Source organism: Oculina patagonica, chromosome 4 (assembly GCF_052425735.1).
Source record: "Oculina patagonica isolate OP01 chromosome 4, crgOcupat, whole genome shotgun sequence".
Classification (NCBI taxonomy): Eukaryota; Metazoa; Cnidaria; class Anthozoa; order Scleractinia; family Oculinidae; genus Oculina; species Oculina patagonica.
This window is the reverse complement of record NC_135761.1, coordinates 40434492-40456840: the sequence shown is the minus strand read 5'-3', so window position 1 is coordinate 40456840 and position 22349 is coordinate 40434492. Positions and strand designations below refer to the sequence as shown.

Here is a 22349-nt window from a genome sequence, read left to right as displayed (position 1 = left end):
GTACACCGTACGTACATTCATACGAACAAAAATTAAAACAGTTTTTAAATGTTACAGAATGTTAAAATGTAAATAAGAATAGATATTGAATACGAAAAGATTCTATGATAGAGACAATGCTGTACAACTGTACGACTGTACCACTGTACTGTAGACTTGGACGCAATAATTAGATACTGATAAAACAATGGTACAAGCGTAGCGCTCTACGAAAATTTCGACGCAAAAACGCAGGTCATAAAACGGGCATGGTATATCGACTTTGATTACATATAAAATTCTAGTAAATAATAAAGATGGTAAATTTTGATAAGATGTTCTACATGACACAAGCATGGGACAAAGAAAAATTCTGAGTCCCCGACGGGAATCGAACCCATGGCCTCCCAGATACCGGTTGGGCGCTCTAACCAACTGAGCTACGAGAGACTCGTTGTGAGCTGGGCCATTTTACTAGGTTGATATGTGACACGCGTCCTGCATACTGCTAGGATCAGCAATATCGAATTCATCAAGTTTTGTACAGTAGAACCCCGTTAATACGGACACCAAGGGGACAAGCCAAATTGTCCGTATTAACGGGGTGTCCGTATTAAGCGGGTTCTCAGAAAAAGTCACGGATACATGTTTTATCGACATAAAGACGCCGGCAAACGTTTATACGGCAACAAAACGTTGTTCAATTGTGCTGTTACTGTAACAAATGCAAACTGTGAACTCTCTGACTAAAATTAATAGCTTTTACGAAAACCTAACGATTTAGTCAGATACTCGAACTAAACTTTAATAAACTCAACAGTGGAATTATTTAAAAACTTGCAACTTTACTATAAACAAGAAACTAAACAGTAACAGAACGTTTTCTATAAAGTTTATTTTCTATCTGAAATTCTGACCGTAACCTTTCAGTCTTAAACTCTACAATCTTATTTAAAAAAGTCGGTAGCTTTACTTTGCACGGAAACTTTTAGCTTGTGACACATCAAGGCGGACTGAAGATTTGAAAAAGCCTTTGCAATTCACGTTATTAAGCTACTCTTTGTAATAAAATCGTTTGAATTCGTCGAGTTCTGTCATTATTTGACCAGGAAGAAGTAAGGAAATAATTGACAGTGCACAGATAAACAGTGTCCGTAAAGCGGGGTTGACAATGTATGACAGTTTGTCACTTGGGACACAGAAAAGTGTCCGTTGTCTGTATTAACGGGTGTCCGTATTAAGCGGGTGTCCGTAAAGCGGGGTTCCACTGTAGTAAATAATAAAGATGGTAAATTTTAAGCTCGGTAATAAATAATAAAGATAAGATGTTCTACATGACACGAGTCTCTCGTAGCTCAGTTGGTTAGAGCGCCCAACCGGTATCTGGGAGACCATGGGTTCGATTCCCGTTGGGGACTCAGAATTTTTCTTTGTCCCATGCTCGTGTCATGTAGAACATCTTATCTTTATTATTAGAGTACATATTTAGAGGTGTCATTCAACTCTACAGACAGACAGAAACCACGCAGCACGGACTTATGACCCTCAGACACTTCCTTGGCCACAATCTTACGGCTCTACAATACATAATGCCTCCAAATAATAACAGTACCCTCAGAAAGAAGTCAGAAGCAAAATAAAGTTGAAAGACCGAACTCAACATAAAACGGCAAAGGTTACAAATGTCACGAACGTAGGAGTCGTGTAGGCCCATCACTTTCATTTACCATTGACTATTGTTTTATGGACGGGCCCCGTTCTACCTCGTGCGAGCAATACAAGCGACTGCACTCAACAGACATCAAGTAGTGGAAAGATAGAAAAATACGCACACAACTCGTAGCATCAATCCCGTTTATTAGTAGGGGTTTGCAGAACGAACATGTGCTATACAGCAAAAACATCTCCACGCTAAAACAAACCATAGAGTGCTCAAAAAAGCTAGAAATATGCCGTCGAAGAAACACACTAGAGCTTCATAAGTCCGTGCTGCGTGGTTTCCGTCTGTAGAGTTGAATGACACCTCTAATTATGGTACATTATCGGGTGTATTACCACTACCTAAAACACCAGACTACCGTCCTGTTCAGGACGATTACGGAGCATAGCAGAATTGATGACCAAGATGAGGCCTCACCCCCGCCATCACAACCAAGACGGGTCCGGGTCGAAAGAGCCGAGCATCCCATACCAGCACGAAAGCCTGAGAAAAGCGAAAAGAAAGAGAACAACCTGCCAGAACGAAAACGAGAAGAAAAACGAGGGTCCAAACGAAAGTACGTGGATCATCGCTCCGTGGAAGCAAAAATTGCTAAGACGGAGGAATCCATCTACAAACTACAAAGGCATTTAAACAATCGGACTTGTCCGAAATCGCTTCAATACGCTGCCAGGGCCAACATTACGCCTGATGGCGACTTCCAAAAGGAAGTCAGGGACATTAAACATAATGCCGAACAAGGGTTTGTAAACGCCCTCGCTCGCTTCCACAAACGGCGGCTTGAAAACCATAAGAAAAAGCTTAAGGCTGGACCTACGGGTCTGACTCATAGAAGCACTGTTGTACATAGGCAAAGCCGTATAGAGTCGCAATCGGCACAAAGCATTGTAAACACCACTGATGTAAAAATAGCCGAGTTGGAGAAAAAGATTACAGACCTAACTGACATTGTGTCTGAACATGTAATTAAGGACAATAAACAAGTTGAACATTACAACTTTGTGTTCTCTGAATCGCTAGCAACAAATACTAGCAATAACAAGAGCAATTGTTCATCTAAAAAGAAAAGACGAAAACAACGTCGTGAAAACAAAGAAAAAAGGCGATCAGCCACAGAAAAGGAGACTAATGAAAAATTTCTAAAAAATATTTCAAGCCATGAACTTACTGACAGCCAAGTCAGCGTGATATCAAAGGGCCTCAAATTTATCCCAACACCCGTGGTGAATGAAACTAAAATTAGGCAACAACTCCTGCAAGATTTTGAACAATTTGCAAGACGTATGCGCCTAAAATACATTTTCCACAGCCAAAACAAAGAACCTCATCCATTTCATGTAGAATCAGACTGGATGCCACCGGTTCAACCATCACTTGCCCTTGAGAGCTACTTGGAAAACGTCAAGTTACAACTCTCCGAAATAAAAACAACTAAGCCTAAAAATAATCTGTCACGCAATGAAATAAAAGCAGTGGCGGAACTCAAAAACAACACTGCGATAAATCTAAAAAAGGCAGACAAGGGTACAACAACAGTCATCATGAACAAATCAGACAAAATAAAGGAGGCCCAAGTGCAACTCGACATCAGAGAACACTACAAGCCTCTAGATAAACCTATGGTGAACGATACAAACCAAAGGGTGAATGAAATTATCACTCAACTCCACCAAGGTAAACACATCGATGACATGACAAAAAAATGGCTTTTACAAACTCCCTATTCCCCAAGAATACCAATATTCTATACACTTACAAAAATCCACAAGCCTAAACCGGTTGGCAGACCAATCATATCCGGTTGTGAAGGCCCAACAGAAAGAATATCATCTTTTGTGGATAGACTTCTTCAACCAATTGCTCAAAGTCAACAATCCTACATGAAGGATACTACCAATTTTATCAACTTTGTGGAAAAAACTAAGATACGCCAGAATACAATTCTAGTATCTATGGATGTGACAAGCTTGTATACAAATATACCACACGAGGAGGGAATAGAAACTGTATGCCAGGCATACGAAACGTTTCACAATAAACCCCCCCCCCCCCTATCTCGACAAAATATCTCAGGGATATGCTTGGCTTAATCTTATAAGAAAATTCATTCCAATTTAATGGCGATAACTATCTCCAAACCCACGGAACCACAATGGGTACAAAAATGGCCGTTGCCTTTGCCAACTTCTTTATGGCAAAATTTGAAACACAACTCGTTCGCCAAAGCAATATCAAGCCAAGAGAATGGAGACGTTATATCGATGACATCTTCTCTGTGTGGGATCAAGATAAACAGGACATTTCTCTGTTTATTGAACAAGGAAACAAATTCCACCCTAAGATAAAATTCACAGCTGAAATTTCAGAGAACGAATTACCTTTCCTTGACACAGTGGTATACAAAGGAGATAGATTTAAAACGGAATCTATCCTAGACATCAGAACCCACTATAAGCCAACTGAAACCTTTCAGTATACACATTACACCTCGTGTCACCCGCCGGGTGTTAAAAGAGGTTTCATTAAAGGCGAAGCAATAAGACTTCTTAGAACAAACTCTTCAGAAAAAAAACATTTGAAGAGTGTCTCTCTAACTTCAAATCGCGCCTAAGAGCGCGTGGCTATCCACAAACCTTTATAGAGAGATCACTAGCGGAGGTGAACTTTGACGGACGAAAGTCGGCTCTCAAACAAAATAAAAAGACTCATAAGAAAATATTGCCATTTGTCACTACATATCACCCATCAGTGCGCAACCTTAAACAAATATTAATGGAAAACTGGGGTTTAATACAAAATCAGCCGTTGCTGAAAAAAATCTACACAAAGCCTCCAATTATATCATATAAGAGGGGTAAATCCCTCCAAAGATACGCTCGTTAGAGCGAAACTTTGACCCAAGGCTCAAATGCGTTGCGATTAAAGGTCACGAGGGGAGTCCGCGTAGGCCTGTCAATTACAATTTATTCTACAGTAAAATGGCCCAGCTCACAACGAGTCTCTCGTAGCTCAGCTGGTTAGAGCGCCCAACCGGTATCTGGGAGGCCATGGGTTCGATTCCCGTCGGGACTCAGAATTTTTCTTTGTCCCATGCTCGTGTCATGTAGAACATCTTATCTTTATAAAATTCTAGTTACCCATTCCTGTTCTGATAACCCCGAGTTTCACTTTTTCGCATGTGAAGCCCAGCCTTGACTAATAGATGTTTTAAAACGTTTCTAATAAATGAATTGGCTAAATGTACCTTTCTGTTGTACAGCTGGCCCTTCGACCACTGAACTTCACCTTAGCTCAGCACCGCGTGGCTCAGGGCGCTTGAGAGCATGTGCTCTTCCCGATCTCTTTGCCGAACATTTGTTTGCAGTCGGCAACTGGACAGGGCACCACCTTCTCCGGGCACTGGCCAATGTGCAAGGTTACATGGTTCCTATAATAATGTGGAATAGTGAATTTAATTGACGGTCTTTAGAGACTCTTTTATTAGAAAGTTTTTTTTTCTCGGAATTATTGGAAATATTGTTGCTGAAATATTGGAGGGGTTAAGTACCCCCCCCTTTCTCACCTATTCCGCGATCCCTGAGATTCTACATCATTATTAAAAGTAACATTCTCTTACCTTGGCAATTTCATCCCGCAGTCCAATGGGCAGGATGTCATAGACTTGTTGTGGCCGCCATGTCATCTTTTTCTACGTTCTTGCCGCAATCTTGGCATGGTATGGGGTGCTTTCCACATGCCAACAAGTGGGAATCCATTTCCTCGCGCTTCATCACAAGCCGGCATCTCAGGTTACGACACACGATCACGCGATGGAGGCACTCCTCGTCGTGTTTTCGTCATTTTGATGTGCCTTTCCACGCACAATCTTTGTTGGCACATTTAACTTCTAATTCTCTTGTGAATTTGTCCCGGGTAACATTAACAGTAAGTTCTCTACTGTTAAACTTGTAAATTACACACGGTGCTTCTGTGTGCCCTTTTTTCTTGTAACATTGTAACAGAATCGTCAGGCATTGAAGGCAGCCTTAGTGCCCGCATTCCAGAGACACTGGTTTTAGCATAACCACCCTGCTAGAAATTAAAAATGCAAATAATTAATATTGCCAATACTAGATGTGTCATAGATTAATTAACTTAACCCTTACAGCAAAGAGATTTGTATCAATGCAAAGTCACCCCTAATTTTATTACATTTCTGACATGGATAACTCATAATCTCACAGCGGTGAAAGTTTTACAAAAAAAGTCAATGTGGGAAAAACTAAACATTAAGCGAAAATATGTAACAATTATATTAACTTGTTAAACTGTCCTTCAAGCTAAATTAAGTGTCCGTGGGTGCAACGACCCCTATTAATATTCCGTAGACAGTTCCCCTGACAGTTCCATAAACAGTCCTCGACACATGATGCATGAGCGTGCGAAAAAACTGTCAACACATGCAGCTGCAGCTTTGAGTGCACAAGCATTGTTGAAATGTTCTTTTTGCGTTGCGAAATAGACATTTTTAGCTTTGCTTGTTTGTTGTCCAATTTTAGAACCCATGATGTTACCCTTGAGAATAACTTCTTTCAACTTCAAACAAATTCACGTGGAAATGCATAAATAATTTCCAGTTAGACAAAAGAACAACTCCCTGGAGAGTAGCACATGATCTGAAATGGGCAATTTACATACGTAGCTAAAAAGGTCTATGAGTAAGAGCATATGACAATGTATTTATTACATAAACAATAGTGTAATACCAAGAAATCTTTCGTGCAAAAAAATATCTTGACACTTGAAAATACCATGTTATTTTGACACGTGAAGATATCGATTTCGAATCATTTTCTCACAAGTTTGCCCTGTTCCAATGCTAACTGAGCCAAAGTAAATCGTTATTTGGTGAATCATCTTCGGATCTGTTATCTTCGACAATCATCGGATATCTTCGTAAATTTTCGGAAAATATTCGGAAACATCCGTACGACCTTCGGACAACATTTTGCAAATTTTCGGAAAATGGTCAAAAATCTTCGGAAAATCATCATAATTAGTAGGTTTATAGAAAAACAGAATATTACATGGTTGCTTGGAGATATGATATTTATCTTCTCGTGTTCAAATCGATTTGAACACGAGAAGATAAATTTCATATCTCCAAGCAACCATGTAATCTATTGATATGACCTCGTGCTGTAGCAGTGGAGTGGGTGAATTATTAAATGTGTCAAATTAATGCTAGCGTGGTCCCGCACTCCTGAGGTGGGTGAATAATTAGGCGCATGCTTCGGCTCATGGATTTAGGTATACTTCTGTGTTTAGCGCACTTGCTTCGCTGCGCTCACTCGTGAGATATCGATTTGAACACGAGAAGATAAATTTCATATCTCCGCGGACCATGTAATCTATTGATATGATCTCGTGCTGTAGCAGTGGAGTGCGTGAATTATTAAATGTGTCAAATTAATGCTAGCGTGGTCCTGCACTCCCGAGGTGGGTGAATAATTAGGTGCATGCTTCGGCTCATGGATTTAGGTATACTCCTGTGTTTAGCGCACTTGCTTCGGCTATGACTTCGGTATGATACATTACAGGCGAATTGAAAGTTACTTACCAGATGGCGCATTTAAACGTTTGGCTGACTGAATTCAAGTATACATATTTTGCCTTCTGTCCTGTTTCTTCCATTGTTACCGTCTAGCGACTAGAACAAGTAAATTCAGGTAAAATATCGATAATAGACAGACAACTGTACTACCGCACTACCAATACCAAAGGCCAGTTACGGGAGAGCCGAACAAAACTCTTAAAATATCACAACCGGGAACGACGTCATGGGATTGAGTTATATCACCCTCTGATTTGTTAATTTTTTATTATTGAGTCACAAATAACAACTGTGAACAACACAACGTTGTGGCTTGTTTAGTTGATGCCGCGCTATCTGTCAGGCATTTATTTAGCCAATCATGATCTGTGAATTCACGTCTGGTTTTTTTTTCACTTTGTGAGTTGTTTTTCACACATGTCAAACATTGAAGGGACGCTTTCAGTCCTATGCGGTTTCTGTGCTTTGTGCTATTAGTGCTGTCCAGGAAGAGAAATGAGCGACTCGGATCAGACCAGTGTACCCAGCGATCAAACAAAGAAAATTCTAAAGCACAAGTTTAAACGGCCGTTCATTTTCCTCCAGGGGCGTTTAAAGAGCGTCCCACAGAAATCAAGGCTAGAGGATCTGCAGAAGAGTGGCAGGATCCAGGATATTGTATTCTACAGAGACAGTTCTGCTAGAGACATCGGAAAGCTTATTGTAGCTTCTTTTCCTGCGCTACTTGAAATAGATCTAAAGAGGTAAGGCATTTTGGAATGTATTGCTAAGGCTTCCCATCGATCAAACTACAGAAGCCGCCAGCGACTACCCTTGTCTCGTATGTCAACAATTTTTTTTATAGTTTTTAATGTTGAACTGTCAAGAGCAGGTTTTTGGTATTGTTGTACTTCTGTTTGCGGGTTTTGAACAAATGAGTGATTTTTTGAAGGAAGCTGAGTGGGCTCTTCCACAAGGCTTTTAGTAATATGGCCTAGCGAGTCAAATTGCCGAATGTGAGTGTTGCAGAAATGGTTGATTTGTTGATTGGTCGATTGATTCAGCTTTGGCTAGAAATTACTTATTTCCATTTGCGAAATATAGGAATCTATAGTTTGGGTATGCTTAACCTGCAATCAGGCTTTTTTTACCTGCCAACATTTCTCAATTTCAGTTGGTAATGTTGATGTCCTCCTACTTGGATTTCCGATTTACAAACATTGCCGAAGATCTATGAAGGCAACTTCCAAATATAACCCAAACATAGCATACCCCAAAGCCAAGAAATACATGTACTTGCAAACCTGACTTCATTGCCTTCACGAGAATTTTTGTCACAAAGATGCAACTTACATTAGTTTGATTAAGAAATAAACCATTCTGTTTTGAAAGAATCAAGCTTTTTTTTTTGTGTAAGAAGCTTGAGGTTGCTGATGGGGATTTTTGAAGTGCATTTATTGTTCTGCAGTCAATCAAACAATCAAAAAGCAAATTTATGACCACAAACTCAATCAAACTAGAAAATACATTCAATTACTATATTCGAGAGAGCATACAATGCTAAATTACCTAGGCCATTAAAGTGTTTACTCTGTTATTGGTTTTTAGAATAAACTTAACTTGAGAAGTGACCATATGGGTTTGTTTTCGCAAGATATTTACAAAAATTTAGTAAAAGTAAAATTGTCGCAGAAGCAAAATGATTTTGTTTCAAAACTTAAACATATAAAATTTACTGTATAGTGGACGAAATCTCGCATTGTCAGCAACGGTTGTCAAGCATAACTACATGGAAATATTAACACTTTACGAGAGCTTCTGTTAAGGTTTTTGAGATCAACATCCAACTCCATTCAACCAATCAACAGCACATTGAATCACATTGAATAGTTGAAAAAAATTTACATCTTGTGCAACTAGTGCAGACCAGATAATTAAAGGGGCTTTGTCACGCAATTTTGGCATTGAAAAAATGGCCACAGAATTAACTAAAATATCTAGTGATTGAAACATACAAAACAGATTTTTAAGACTGCAAAATACCACTAGTCACTTTTTTGGCTGATGTGTATGAAGAGTCTTCTTCATTTGGAGACAACCCTCCCAGCTTTTTTCCCCTATTGGCCACCGACTGCTGGTCGCCAGTGGAAAAAAAATGCATCACAGTGTAAGCTCATGCTTTCACTATTTCTTCTTAAGTTTGTTATAGTGTTAATGAGAGACGTTATATAATAGTGTTACATCTTTTTTCTTATTTATGTAGTTCCTGTATCTGTATAAGTAAACAAAACCAATATAGAAGCTATGAATTTTTAGTTACCACAGTATATGACTATATTATTATGTTTCATTTGTTGCCAGAGAAAAAATGTCAGCGGCGAGCAATGATTTTCATTCCAGTAAAAGAAGAAGAGTGTCAGATATTTCTGCAATGGCTTCAAAAGTAAAGCAAACTGCTTCTGAAATGCGGCTGCTATGGGACACTGTTGCATGCGCAAATGTTGCACAATGGTTTGACGTGTACTCTAAAGCAAATAACACCTCAAGAGATATACTGCCAACAGTCGTCTGCTTAATGGGTCAAACTACAATAAAGGTCGACTGCAGGCTTCGTCCGGAACAGGTGAACCTTTTCATCATTTGCCTCAGCTCACCAGGTTCTGGCAAATCTCCCACATTTCATAATGGCTGTTCTCAGCCGGTACAGCTTCATATCGAAGAGCAGAAGACAAGAGCATATTCGTCGACGAGTTCACCAAAGCTGGATTATTCCAGCAACTAAAGAAGGTAAAAGGTCATAAAGGCCATCGTGGGCAACGAAGAAGTGTCACAATTCATGGACAGTATCCTGAGTGGAACAAAAGAAAAAGGGAAAGTAGAAGTGAAAATACTCATTCAACTATACGAAGGAGCCATGTGGGTGTACACCAAGGGCAATAAGGGTGCCAGAGAGGTACAATAATTTTGTTATTTCCCTGATAATCGTATTATCATCTGAGTTCCCCGTCAGTCAGGTCTATTTGTTGCCTGACTGAAAGACAAGTAATGACTCGCATATGTCACAGGACGCAATAATAATCAGAATAATCGACGGTATTTCACGGTGTGACCCCATGTTGACATTTTGCTGTCTGACCAACTTGAAAAAATGGTAAAAAAATGTAAATGTTGTTTATAGTGGCAGCTATTTGAATAAAGTTTCATGCTACGTTCCCATGTCCATAATAGACAAATTGATTGTCTAGTACCTTGGATATACCCTTATGCTGCCTGTCAACAGGACAACGCTCTTTTACCTACAGAGGAGCTAAACTCTGGAACTCTTTAAATAGTAACATCAAGTCTTAAAAATGCCCGAGGAATTTTAGGCGCCATTTCGCAAATGTATTATTAGGATAATTTTTTACATTTAGAATATTTTTGACATATTTATTGTAATTATAATTATACTTATATACTTAATTAATCTAAATTTTAATATGTATTTGTAATTGTATTATATTGAGCTGAAAAACCCTTTTTAGGGAGCGTCAATAAAGTATGTATGTATGCTAAGGGACTGCATTTAGTCACGATACCAGTAAACAGAAAGTCTTTAAAATGATACTGCAATGTTTTCTCAATATAATTTTAACGTTGGAATAATGACATAAATAATTGTCTTTACTGACAGTAAATGTTATATTTGATGGTGGCTTTGGATGGAGGGAGCTCTGCTAAGTACAAGAAGTTTTGGATGGCCAGTCGAACTTAACATCTACAAAATCAGCGATGATTTTTATTTTTATGTTACTGCCGCTGCTCTGGGTCTAAACGAGCATAAGAAAAAGCATTAATTTCATTAACAAGTTTCTTTCCGAGAGTGGCAAGTTTTTTTTTCCATTATTGATATTACACATTAATTTGTTGAAATGTTTAAAATTGGTCTATGGCTACGTTGCTCTAGCCGCCATTTTTTTATTGAAAGTGTTTTATTTGAGCTTGCACTGCACATGTAATTTGAAAAATTTTGTTACAATTTTATTCATTAGTCATCAACAATACTAAGATGTAAACCTTCTTTCCAAGCATTAAACTGCTTTGTACCCAAGAAACGTTTGCACAACAATGATTATATTTGCTTTCATCTTTTGTGCTATAACGGTTTAAAGATTACCTTTTTTGGAAACATGCCCCAAATTGAGGAAAACCTCTGTGACGCAGTTGTAGGTATGTTAACCAATTTTGAAATTTAAAATAGTTACAAAACATTTACAAGTACATTATTAAAAAATTGCCTATTGCATACACGTTATGGTGTGCACATGAAGCTTGCATAGCACAAAAGAAAGTTACTTAATGTGATAGAAAAGAGGAACTCTATCTTGTCGAGTGCTCTCAAACTTCCTGAATAACAAATGAATGAATGGCTTGTGGGCGACCAGGTTCTTGCAAATCCGCTCAGATATATTCTGAACCTGTTAGTCTTTCATTGCCTTCAAGTAAGTTTTTTTATATATTTATTTTTAGGTAACCATCATTTAAAGAGTGTTGCTTTCTGTCAGAGTGAACATCCCATAGTCACCTTAGTGCGACTACACTTTTGGCCTGGTTCACCTGACCGACCAACTACTGCCTGTTCATACACTGCAAAGTATCCCTAAGAGAATTTGCAGATGTTCTTGAGGAGAAAAGACCACCTTTACAACCAAAGATGGTACGAATTGAACATTATACTGCACATGAAGCTGTATACACTATATCAGTTTAGGGTCATTTCACAATATTTTGGATGGTCACAAAAGTGTCTGAAAGTGGTTTTCTAATTCTAACCCTAATTCTTAAACGAAATACACTATGGCTATGAAACAAGCTACGAATAACAGTTGAAGCCTAATATAGCGAACCCTTTTATAACAAAGTCCCCTCTATAACGAACAATACTCTCCAGCCTGGGCAATTATAGTTACTACACTAAAATAGATTGACAGAACCTAGATATCTATAATAAACCTCTGTTACAGTGAACTCATTATCCCCAGTCACTTGGTACTTAATTGTTATATAATGGTTTCACTGTATACCATAAAAGGCAATATTCTGATGAAATTAAAGGTAAATTAGAACTACAAAATCAAGATCAAACAATTTCATGGTGTAAAATAATGTTTTTTTTTTCTGAAACTGTTTAAGTTAGACAATGGGGAGAATGTCGTATAAACATGTTGATGGGATGGACCTTGGAGTGACTGTTAATTTTACAGTCCATAAAGACGTTTGAACTTGTTTATAATCATATTTTTTTATGTGCATGTATGTAGAATAGTCAGGCTGCTACCGTCCCAAATTGTTCACTTTTGTGATAAAAGCGTGAAACTTTGCATGATTACTACTAACCATATAACAAACAAATTCCGATATGGATCCAAGATTAGTTAAGCCCTGGACTCGAGATGTGCGCATGCCCTAAAACGCTCAGCATGGGAACGAGGCTGCAAATGAAATGGCTTCAAAATGGGTCTCAGATAAAAAAAAAAACATTTAAAACTGATCACATTTGTTGTTTTCTTCGCTATTTTTATAGCAGAGATTAGAATAAGTGTGATCACGTGAACTTTCTTTACACTTTACAAATTTGGTTTGGGGTTCCTGTGATGGAATGGTAAAAATAATGCATGCGCTACTATGATTATCTTTGATAATAGATAAGGTGGTTATTTGAGTGGTAATCAATCCGATTGAATAAAATTTGGGCTAGACCAATCAAGAACTCCATATGGGTCACGTGACGAACAATTTAACTGACTGAATGTGATTGGGATTCCTGTGGTGGAATGGTAAAAATAGAGGCCTGTGTAGGTATATTTATCAATAATTTTCAAAGCCCAGTTGTCATCTTTTTATTTTAAAGATAGCAAAAACCTTTTCACAATTTGGGCTAGACCAATCAGAAACCCCATATGGGTCACGTGACCAAAACAGCCACTTTGATTGCATAGTGGCTCCGTAAAGATAACTAAATAGCGGAATGAACCGATCTTTGTTTTTTTTTTTTTAAAAAAAAAAAAATTGGAAAGAAAGAAAAATGTAAGAAAAACACTCTTCTCTACCTGCCGACCACGAACTCACGGCTGTATGCAAAATAGGTACAAAGAATTAATGAGGTCATGGTCACGCAATACATGTCACACAACAACAGTTTTAGTTTACAAGAATGATTTTTAATGCCAAAAATCCTAAATGTACACTATGAGACGTCGGCATATCCTGTTCGTCTTGGGGCCGACTTACCAAAATATTTACAGCACATTTTGCAGCCTTTCCAGACCTTACAGCACACACTCAAGGACGAGAGGTTCTCTTCGTTCTCAGCCATGAAATCGGAGGTGTTTTACTCGAGGCTAAGAATAGTGACTCAGAGGCATCTTGCCTGGCAAAGGCAGCGATGATTGTAAGGAGAGAAATACTGCAGGTGAAAAACTCTTTTAATGGAACATTTGCGCCCAACTGCCAGACAGATTCAGTTCCAGCCTCACTTACAACATTGCTAAATATGATAATGAGAGGCCCTGCGATGAAAAATGAATCAGCAGAGAGCCAGGCGTACCTTACTTTTGCTCAATTGTTGGTTTTTAACAGCATATCTCGATTTCGAGACAAATCCGTTAATGCTTCTGTTACCACTCACAGTACCCACCATATAAGAGGCAGAGCGTACCCTCTTCCAATCTATGCAGCTTTGAAGATCCATGGAGCTACAAGAGAAAAATCACTCGTCGATGTCGTCTACAAGCTTGGAATGTGCATATCCTATGACCGCCTCCTATCCATCTCTAGCGACATAACCAACAGCGTTATTGATAGGTATGACAGGGATGGGGTGGTATGCCCTTCCAAGCTACGTAATGGTATATTTACAACTGCAGCGCTCGACAATATAGATTAAAATCCAAGTTCTACTAGCTCCCACGATTCCTTTCATGGTACAGCTATCTCCTTGGCTCAGCATCCCACCGCAGAAAAACCAGGAACAGACAGATCTACCAATGTCTTTGATCCTGAAAAAAGCTCAAAGTCGAAGAAATTTGCCGCACTGCCGTCCTACTACACTGACGTACCGCTATTAACTCTTCCCTCTAAGAACATTGTTGTTCCCAACACTTGTACTCGGTTGGTATCTGTACCTGATTGCGATGGGCCTTCTAAGGAAAGTGAGCGAGAAGAAGACTGGTTGAAAAACACCCTGGAAGTTGTTACTGAAGAGGGAGCTAAGCAAAGAAGACACCGTGACGTGGGCAGCTTATCGGGCTTCAAAGTCATCACTATCATCTCACCAGCCAGCTCTCATATCGTTGTTGCCAATGTTCACCGAGAATGCCCACTCGCTTGCCATGATTGCACAAGGTATTAAAGTCATCAGTGCAGCTGTAAAACATTTGAATCCCTCGCAAATCCCTGTTGTTACTGTTGATCAGCCATTGTTTGCTTTGGCGAAGGAAATTCAATGGACGATGCATGATTTTGATGAGAGCCACAGAGTTGTCATGCTGGGGGGACTACACATTGAGATGGCTGCTTTTAAAGCTCTTGGTAAGTGGGTCAATGGAAGTGGGTGGACAGAAGCCTTGACAAATGCATCAGTTGTATCATCGGGTGTAGCAGATTCATTCCTATCAGCAAGCCCCATCACACGAACGGTAACGGCAGCCAGTCTCCATATTTTGATGAATAACGAATATGAAGAATACAGTAAATCCGAGGCGATTGATGGGCTACCAGCTCGACCATTTGATGAATGGAAAGACGAAAAGATGAAGAAGTGTCCGCGGTTTCTCTACTGGACCACAGTGCTAGATTTTGAACTCCTTTGTCTCCAACTTGTGAGAGCATTCCGCGAGGCTGACTTTTCTTTGTATCTTAAAGCTATTCAAGAGTTACTTCCGTGGATGTTTGCTCTCGACAGCCAAAACTATGCAAGGTGGCTTTCAGTGCATTACCAGGACATGTGCGAGCTTCCTGTTAAGCATCCAGACGTTTGTGCAGAGTTCCGTAATGGCGCTTTCGGGGTGCACAAGACACAGAGATTGTTCTCCTCAATCGCACTAGACCACGCCCACGCCCATGAACAAGTGAATGCCATCGTAAAAGGTGAAGGGGGTGCTGTCGGGTTGACCGAAAACCCTGCTGCACTTAGACGATGGATGGTTGCTGGACCAGAACTGTCAAGAATGGTTGACAAATTCGAGGAAACCATCTCTGCTAAAGAGAGCCAAAAACACCATTAACAAAATCCGGCAACCCAAAGTGCCTTTGCAAAAGACATACTCAACTTGGTGTCCTCGTTTGAAGAGCTCGGCAATCCATTCAAGGAAAATGGAGAAGAGTTGACAGCCCTACACACAAAAGACATCATGAATGAAGAGGTTGTGCACACCTTTAGAAACGCAAGGAAAATAGGAGAGCAACAATGCAAAGCATTCTTTAAAGAGAGACTTGAGGACAAAACAAAACTTCTGAAAGATACCCTCAAGAAGAAGAATCTGCCTACGTTCAACGACAGGGAAAAAGAAGATCTTGTCGAAAGATAAGGCCAAAGTGACGGTATTGAAGGAAGACTGTGCCTTGTTCTCGAGACTCTATATTGCATGTCAAAACCGTGATGGCAACCTTGAAGACTTCTTCAAGTTTGAAAACCAGCCCTGGCCACCTTCATTGTCGCAGATGGGACAACTCGGAGGAGGAACCAAAGCCGATCTTGTACCTTGCTTGTCAGATGTCTCAAGTCAGGTAATGGAGCAACCGAGTGTGGATGCAATCATTCTGGATGGAGCCGTTGTAGTCCAGATGCTCCAACCCAAAGCAGTAAGCACCTTTGAAGAGTACTTTGACTCTGTATTTGCACCTTACATCCTGAGGAAGCTAAACGATGTGAAGAGGCTTGATATTGTTTGGGATGTCTACAAAGATGACTCACTAAAGAAAGCGACAAGGGAGAAGCGAGGATCAGGTCAGAGGAAAAAAGTGTTGCTGAACACCCGAATTCCGTCTGACTGGAAGGGATTCCTAAGAGTTGATGACAACAAGGATGAGCTCTTCAAACTACTATCAACTAAGGTACGTGCATATCGAACTAGAGAGTAAACTATGCCATTCACTTTGTTGTGCAAAAGCTAAGTTTTATTTTCACTTCCTAGGTGGTTCGCTACAGCTTCCAGAGGGGGAAAAAGTCTTCGCAACGCACAGAGAGAGCATTTTGTGTTCTGAAGACAGAGCAGATGTGAGTGCTCTTGCGCCCTGCAGTCACGAGGAGGCTGATTCGCGGATGATGATACACGCATTTGACGCTAGCTTGAATGGCTTTCGACGAATAATGATTCAAAGCAATGATACCGATGTTGTTGTGTTGGCCGTTTCCATTGCCCCACTTCTCCCATTAGATGAGCTGTGGATCTCATATGGTTCTTCCAAGCATGTCCGTAACCTCCCAGCACATGTCATAGCTACATCCCTGGGTCGAGAGAAAACCTGTGTGTTGCCGATGTTTCACGCATTGACAGGGTGTGATACTGTTTCATTTTTTGGTGGCAGAGGAAAAAAATCGGCGTGGGATGTATGGAAAGGGTTATATCTGGCTTTAATTATTCATAACCATACGGAATTACCATACGGAAACACACAAGACAACCCTCATGAAGAGGAGATGGCAGATCTAATCTACTACTCAGTTTGTAAAATGTTCACTCCTAGCAGGCCGTTAATGCATTAACGGCCCTTCAGCTGATTGGTTCTCGGTTCATCATCCGATGGCCTACAAAACATACGTCAATGCATACGAGCTGTATCCAAAGCATACTTTGCTCCCTCGTGATCCCCCTCTAGGCACACACTCGGTTGTAAATATTTTGGTAAGTCGGCCCCAAGACGGACAGGTTATGCCGACGTCTCATAGTGTACATTTAGGATTTTTGGCATTAAAAATCATTCTTGTAAGCTAAAACTGTTGTTGTGTGACATGTATTGCATGACCATGACCTCATTTATTCTTTGTACCTATTTTGCATACAGCCGTGAGTTTGTGGTCGGCAGGTAGAGAAAAGTGTTTTTCTTACATTTTTCCTTTTTTACTATTTTTTTTTTAAAAGTTCGGTTCATTCCGCTATTTAGTTATCTTTACGGAGCCACTATGCAATCAAAGTCGCTGTTTTGGTCACGTGACCCATATGGGGTTTCTAATTGGTCTAGCCCAAATTGTGAAAAGGTTTTTGCTATCTTTAAAATAAAAAGATGACAACTGGGCTTTGAAAATTATTGATAAATATACCTACACAGGCCTCTATTTTTACCATTCCACCACAGGAATCCCAATCACATTCAGTCAGTTAAATTGTTCGTCACGTGACCCATATGGAGTTCTTGATTGGTCTAGCCCAAATTTTATTCAATCGGATTGATTACCACTCAAATAACCACCTTATCTATTATCAAAGATAATCATAGTAGCGCATGCATTATTTTTACCATTCCATCACAGGAACCCCAAACCAAATTTGTAAAGTGTAAAGAAAGGTCACGTGATCACACTAATTCTAATCTCTGCTATAAAAATAGCGAAGAAAACAACAAATGTGATCAATATATCAGTTTTAAATGTATTTTTTTTTATCTGAGATCCATTTTGAAGCCATTTCATTTACAGCCTCGTTCCCATGCTGAGCGTTTTAGGGCATGCGCACATCTCGAGTCCAGGGCTTAACTAATCTTGGATCCATATCGGAATTTGTTTGTTATATGGTTAGTAGTAATCATGCAAAGTTTCACGCTTTTATCACAAAAGTGAACAATTGGGCTATTTTTTGGACGATAGCAGCCTGACTAGAAAGGCTATACAAATTATAACATTATACATGTATATACATGTACATGCATGCACTAGTCAAATGTTATTTATGAGGTGCATGACTTTCTTATTAAATTCCTGCAATGGGAAAGGAAATAATCACTGATAAGGCAGCCAGCACTCTTGACTACAAAACATATTATCAATTTGGTTTAAATTTTCAGGAGAATTGTTTTGCCACCAAGTTCATTCAATTCGAAATCAAAATGTCTTGAAAACACCCGAAAAAGTTTTGGAGGAGGAACATGTTAGTGACGATCCCCTACTTGATAGGTACTTTGTCTTCATGAAAGATGAACATCAAACAGATTCAAAAGTCCACAGATACTTTGCGGCAGCCTGATTTGGTTTGCAACAGAAAGGGCAGGGTTATTAGTGCCTGTCTAGTGAGTTAAGTGGAAGATTAATTTGTTTTAAAATGTCTCACCCTGCCTTGATTCTAGAGTAAGAAATGGTGTAATAAGGGATATGGCCCCTCCCCCACATAAAAAGACGGTGTGTTGTTTGTTTAGTCCCACTCTATCAGAAGTAGAAATTTAGATAAAGATTCCAACCTTCAGTCCTTATGCTATTTTTTTCCAGAAATACTATCTTTATGCACAACAAATATGAAAGTCTTCACTCAATTTTTTGAAGCCAATAATTTTGGTCCATTTGGCTAGTCAGACAGGTGGTATCTTGCATGACCTCCCTATCCATTATAAGGTGGGCCCTAGTCCCCTCGCCTATAAAAGCACGTGAAAGACATGGAGTGTTCAGGAACTGGACTAGATGGGTCCTCACTTTGCACACTTGTAATGACCACTTCCCAAAAAGCTGCATAAGAAATGAGTGTTTGTGCTAGCATGTACTCTGTTTCATAGCTCCATATCCACAAGAAAAAAGTGTTGTTGCAGAAGGAGCAGCAAAGATCTCTGTTTTTGGACAGTAAATTTTAATCTTTCAATCTTTTAATCATGTTAATATGCTTAGATTTATACAGGCATGCAATGTTTTTGAAATCAACATAAATCCCCATGAAGTTAGCCATGGCATTTGTAATAAGCCGGCTCTTAAAGATCAATGACGAGGAGTCATGGGGTAAGTATCTAAATCAATGCAAATTTGATATGCAATTGAAAGAAAAAACTACTTAATAAGAGTCATGAAGGATTTTAATGTTTTGAATTTGCTATTAAAAACTTCCCCATTTGAGGCGAGGCTAAGTAGCTTAAGGAATATGTTACGGCTGTAATAGAGAATTTTTTTAATAAGTTCTTACACTGACTTCCTTTTGTTCCAATTTTCTCACTTTAGACGAAAGTTCAATTGGTATGTTACATTCCTCACTAGAACAGAGGAATGTAGGAAAGTCCTTAACTATGGAGCTCTTGGCAAAAGGCAAGGTCCCAAATCGGAGGCATCCAAGCATGCTTGCAGGTGGCAATCAATGCCAGACTGGTGCTTCTGTGTATGTATGGATTTTTTACCTGTCAGTTTTCCAATTTTTCAGTTTATGTGAAAAAAAGCCCAGAAGATGCGGTGGATGCAGTGAGTGATTTATGTGGACCTGCACGGTCGCACCACTGCATCCTGTCAGATGCCCTGTAATATTGCATGCAACACATGCAATAGACCCTTCCACGGTTTCTGATGCCAAATGCGACAAAATTTACAGTAAATGTATGGGAAAATCGGCAGTTTGAGACTCGATAATTCGGGAAAGGTCGACATTCTGCAATTTCTATGAATTACAAACTTAAAATACTAGCTGAAAGAGTTAACCGATCAAATTTGAGAATTTTACCCTCACTAAGAAAGTGGCAAATTAAGATTTTCATATATTTGTCTGTAAAATGGAGCCGCCCTTCGCAAAAAAACTTAGCAGCATTTGTATGAAAACTTAAAAGTACGATTTCTCGCTTCATAGTGAACCGATCCCCTTCAAATTTCATCGGTTAACTCTTTTAGCTAGTATCTTCAGTTTGCAATTCACGAAAGTTTCAGAATGTCAACAGTCCTCAAATTATCGAGCATCGAACTCCCGATTTTCCCCATACATTTACTGTAAAATTTACCGTGTTTGCCCCCATCCAAGATGGCGTCAGAAACCGTGAAAGGGTCTATGGTCTCGTAGATAAGCTGCACCTACGATTTTGAGCCAAAAATTGCGGCCAAAAAAGTGCGGCTTATACACAAGTTTTTATGGTATACTAAGCTCGCCATGATGTGCTCTTGTTTACCGATGCAAAAGGGTGATTCCACACGAGACCTTGCAAAGTAACAAAAAAAATCAAATCTATTTTTCTGATTGAAAATTGTGCTAGCAGAAAGCTAATAAAATCTAAAAACAATTTGTATTTATTTATTAGCAAATATCAAATTGTGAGGAAGTATAAATTCCTCCAACCTCATCATAACAAAATAGATGGGACCAGTTGAGAGAACTTGCCTGCTGATAACACCACAACTGGCCACATCTTACATGCAAACATACAGTCCCGCTCACAGTCAGGTGCACTCCACAGGTTGTTTTCAATATTTTAGGTCAAAAATCAGTGCTAGTTGAATACTTTGTCAATTTCACTCTGTTAAATTTCACTAACTAGAAAACATATCACATTCTTATCATTAATTGGCAGGCAAAGCTTTACTTTTTCTCTCTCTCTTACAGGGAAGAAATTGTTGCCGCTTGTGGCAGACAGAAGGATTACTTTCACATGGCTGTAAACAAGAAAGACAAATCAAAGAAATGCCATGATTTAGTCCTTTTGCTATATATTGTTTCATACCCCCACGTAAAAAAAACGAAACAATACACGTAATTCTGTCCAAGAACTGCTAAGTGTTTTAGCTTTTAATAAAAAATTCTTCTTCTTCTTCTTCTCTTCTTCTCAGGACACAGAATGGAGATACACACCCTTGAAATTAACCAAAATTGGCAACAGTGCAACCTTTGAGAGTTCAAAGGACAAAACATAAAATAAATAAATCACCCTGCATTTTGATTCGTACAAGACGGTCAAATATTCTGGCCATGAAAAGGTTACTCTGAAGGTAAGACATATAAAAGAGAGGTACATTTATAAGAGAGGAAAATTTGCAAAACCCTGGCCGTATTTTCAGGTGCAAGATTTTTTTCAGATTTTGTTGTGTATCATAATCTTCCATCAGCCCCTTTTCAATTAAAACCTGTACAAGGCTGATGAACTTCTTGCTTTTTCCTTTTCTTCAAAGGAACAACATTCTGGTTAGTCTTGCAAATGGGATTGGGAAAACTTGCGCCTATGGCACTCGCCGCATCGCATCTTAGGCGCTCTCGAAGAAAAAGATTCACGTTGCCCCCGAATAGAGAGCCTGCTTGCAGGCTAATGCTCTGTTAGCTTTAAACAAAACAGAGTGTTTGACGTCCAGGTATCCACTATTGAGGGAATTTACTCCAGTTTTCTGTTGTACAAGGGTCATAACTCTTAATTTATAAAGTGTGAAGTTGGCAAGCTCTTTGGTATCTTTTGAAAGTGAACGCATTCTTATGAGGGCAGGATGTTTCGACACTGATGGCCAGGATAAGAAAGTTTGCTAATAGCTAACAATAAATACAGTACAATGGCATATGAATGAAAGTGGTGTAGCAAAGTGCAATCGAATGTAGATGAGGTCAAAACAAACACTGTAATATGGGACTGTAATTACTGTAAATCATTGTGGTGAACGGCGATGTGAAGTTGATTGATAAAAACAAGATACAGAGGTTGTTAATAGAATTTTCTTTGGGGTGTCTACTTACAGGGACTTAAAAACAAAATAAAAGTCTTCTCTGAAAGAGTCTGCAGCCCCATGTCAAATTACGAAACTGTATAAAAGCATGGGAGTTAAAATGGGGTTTCAAACAAAGGGACAGTAAGTAAAGCTGTCCGCTTACAAGAGTGTTCATTAATAGAGCTTTCACTGTAATCATTCTCCCTTGTCCGTCATATTTTGTTATTTAGAAAATATTTCACTAAGCATCAACTAGTTTCATATGCAGAGCAGAATTTTTCTTTTTGGAAATATACTAAATTTCATTAAATGATATTATAATATTTTGCACGTTTTTTCTGCTGATTTCACTATGGCAGCCAAAATTTCATCAGAAGAGGAAAAACCGAAAGAGAAAAAAAGAAAGAAAGTAGGAAAAGGAAAAAATATCATGACCAATTAACACCATCTTAAGTGTTCAGCCT

At 39.1% G+C, this 22349-nt stretch overlaps 2 protein-coding genes and 1 pseudogene across 5 annotated transcripts; all 3 read left to right on the top strand.

Annotated features, from left to right (window-relative positions):
- The first annotated feature begins 3863 nt into the window (after positions 1-3863).
- On the top strand, positions 3864-4595 carry LOC144651397 (uncharacterized; annotated as a pseudogene).
- A 7190-nt stretch (positions 4596-11785) lies between these two features.
- LOC144648718 (uncharacterized) lies at positions 11786-22149 on the top strand. 3 transcript variants are annotated; one of them, XR_013569749.1, is made up of 6 exons: positions 11786-11967; positions 18312-18538; positions 19120-19227; positions 19444-19597; positions 20801-21183; positions 21364-22149. XR_013569749.1 is itself a non-coding variant. In XM_078508199.1 (5 exons), the coding sequence occupies exons 3-5, from the start codon at positions 19164-19166 to the stop codon at positions 20949-20951; spliced, it is 369 nt and encodes a 122-aa protein (XP_078364325.1). In that variant the 5' UTR covers positions 11786-11967; positions 18312-18528; positions 19120-19163; the 3' UTR covers positions 20952-22149. The 3 variants fall into 3 exon arrangements, 2 of the variants coding, with proteins under 2 accessions (XP_078364325.1, XP_078364324.1); XM_078508199.1 differs by having other exon boundaries at positions 18312-18528; positions 20801-22149; XM_078508198.1 differs by having other exon boundaries at positions 20801-22149.
- LOC144648717 (uncharacterized) lies at positions 13323-16868 on the top strand. Of its 2 annotated transcripts, none has more exons than XM_078508196.1 (2): positions 13323-13434; positions 15001-16868. In XM_078508196.1, the coding sequence occupies exons 1-2, from the start codon at positions 13418-13420 to the stop codon at positions 15533-15535; spliced, it is 552 nt and encodes a 183-aa protein (XP_078364322.1). In that variant the 5' UTR covers positions 13323-13417; the 3' UTR covers positions 15536-16868. Both variants share the same exon structure in this region, with proteins under 2 accessions (XP_078364322.1, XP_078364323.1).
- Positions 22150-22349: the final 200 nt, after the last annotated feature.

Coding starts and splice junctions, on each gene's coding strand:
- LOC144648718 (XM_078508199.1), top strand. CDS start 19,164: ATGAAGTTAGCCATGGCATTTGTAATAAGCCGGCTCTTAAAGATCAAT. Junction 19,228..19,443: donor CAATGACGAGGAGTCATGGG/GTAAGTATCTAA, acceptor TTCTCACTTTAG/ACGAAAGTTCAATTGGTATG. Junction 19,598..20,800: donor TGCCAGACTGGTGCTTCTGT/GTATGTATGGAT, acceptor TCTCTCTTACAG/GGAAGAAATTGTTGCCGCTT.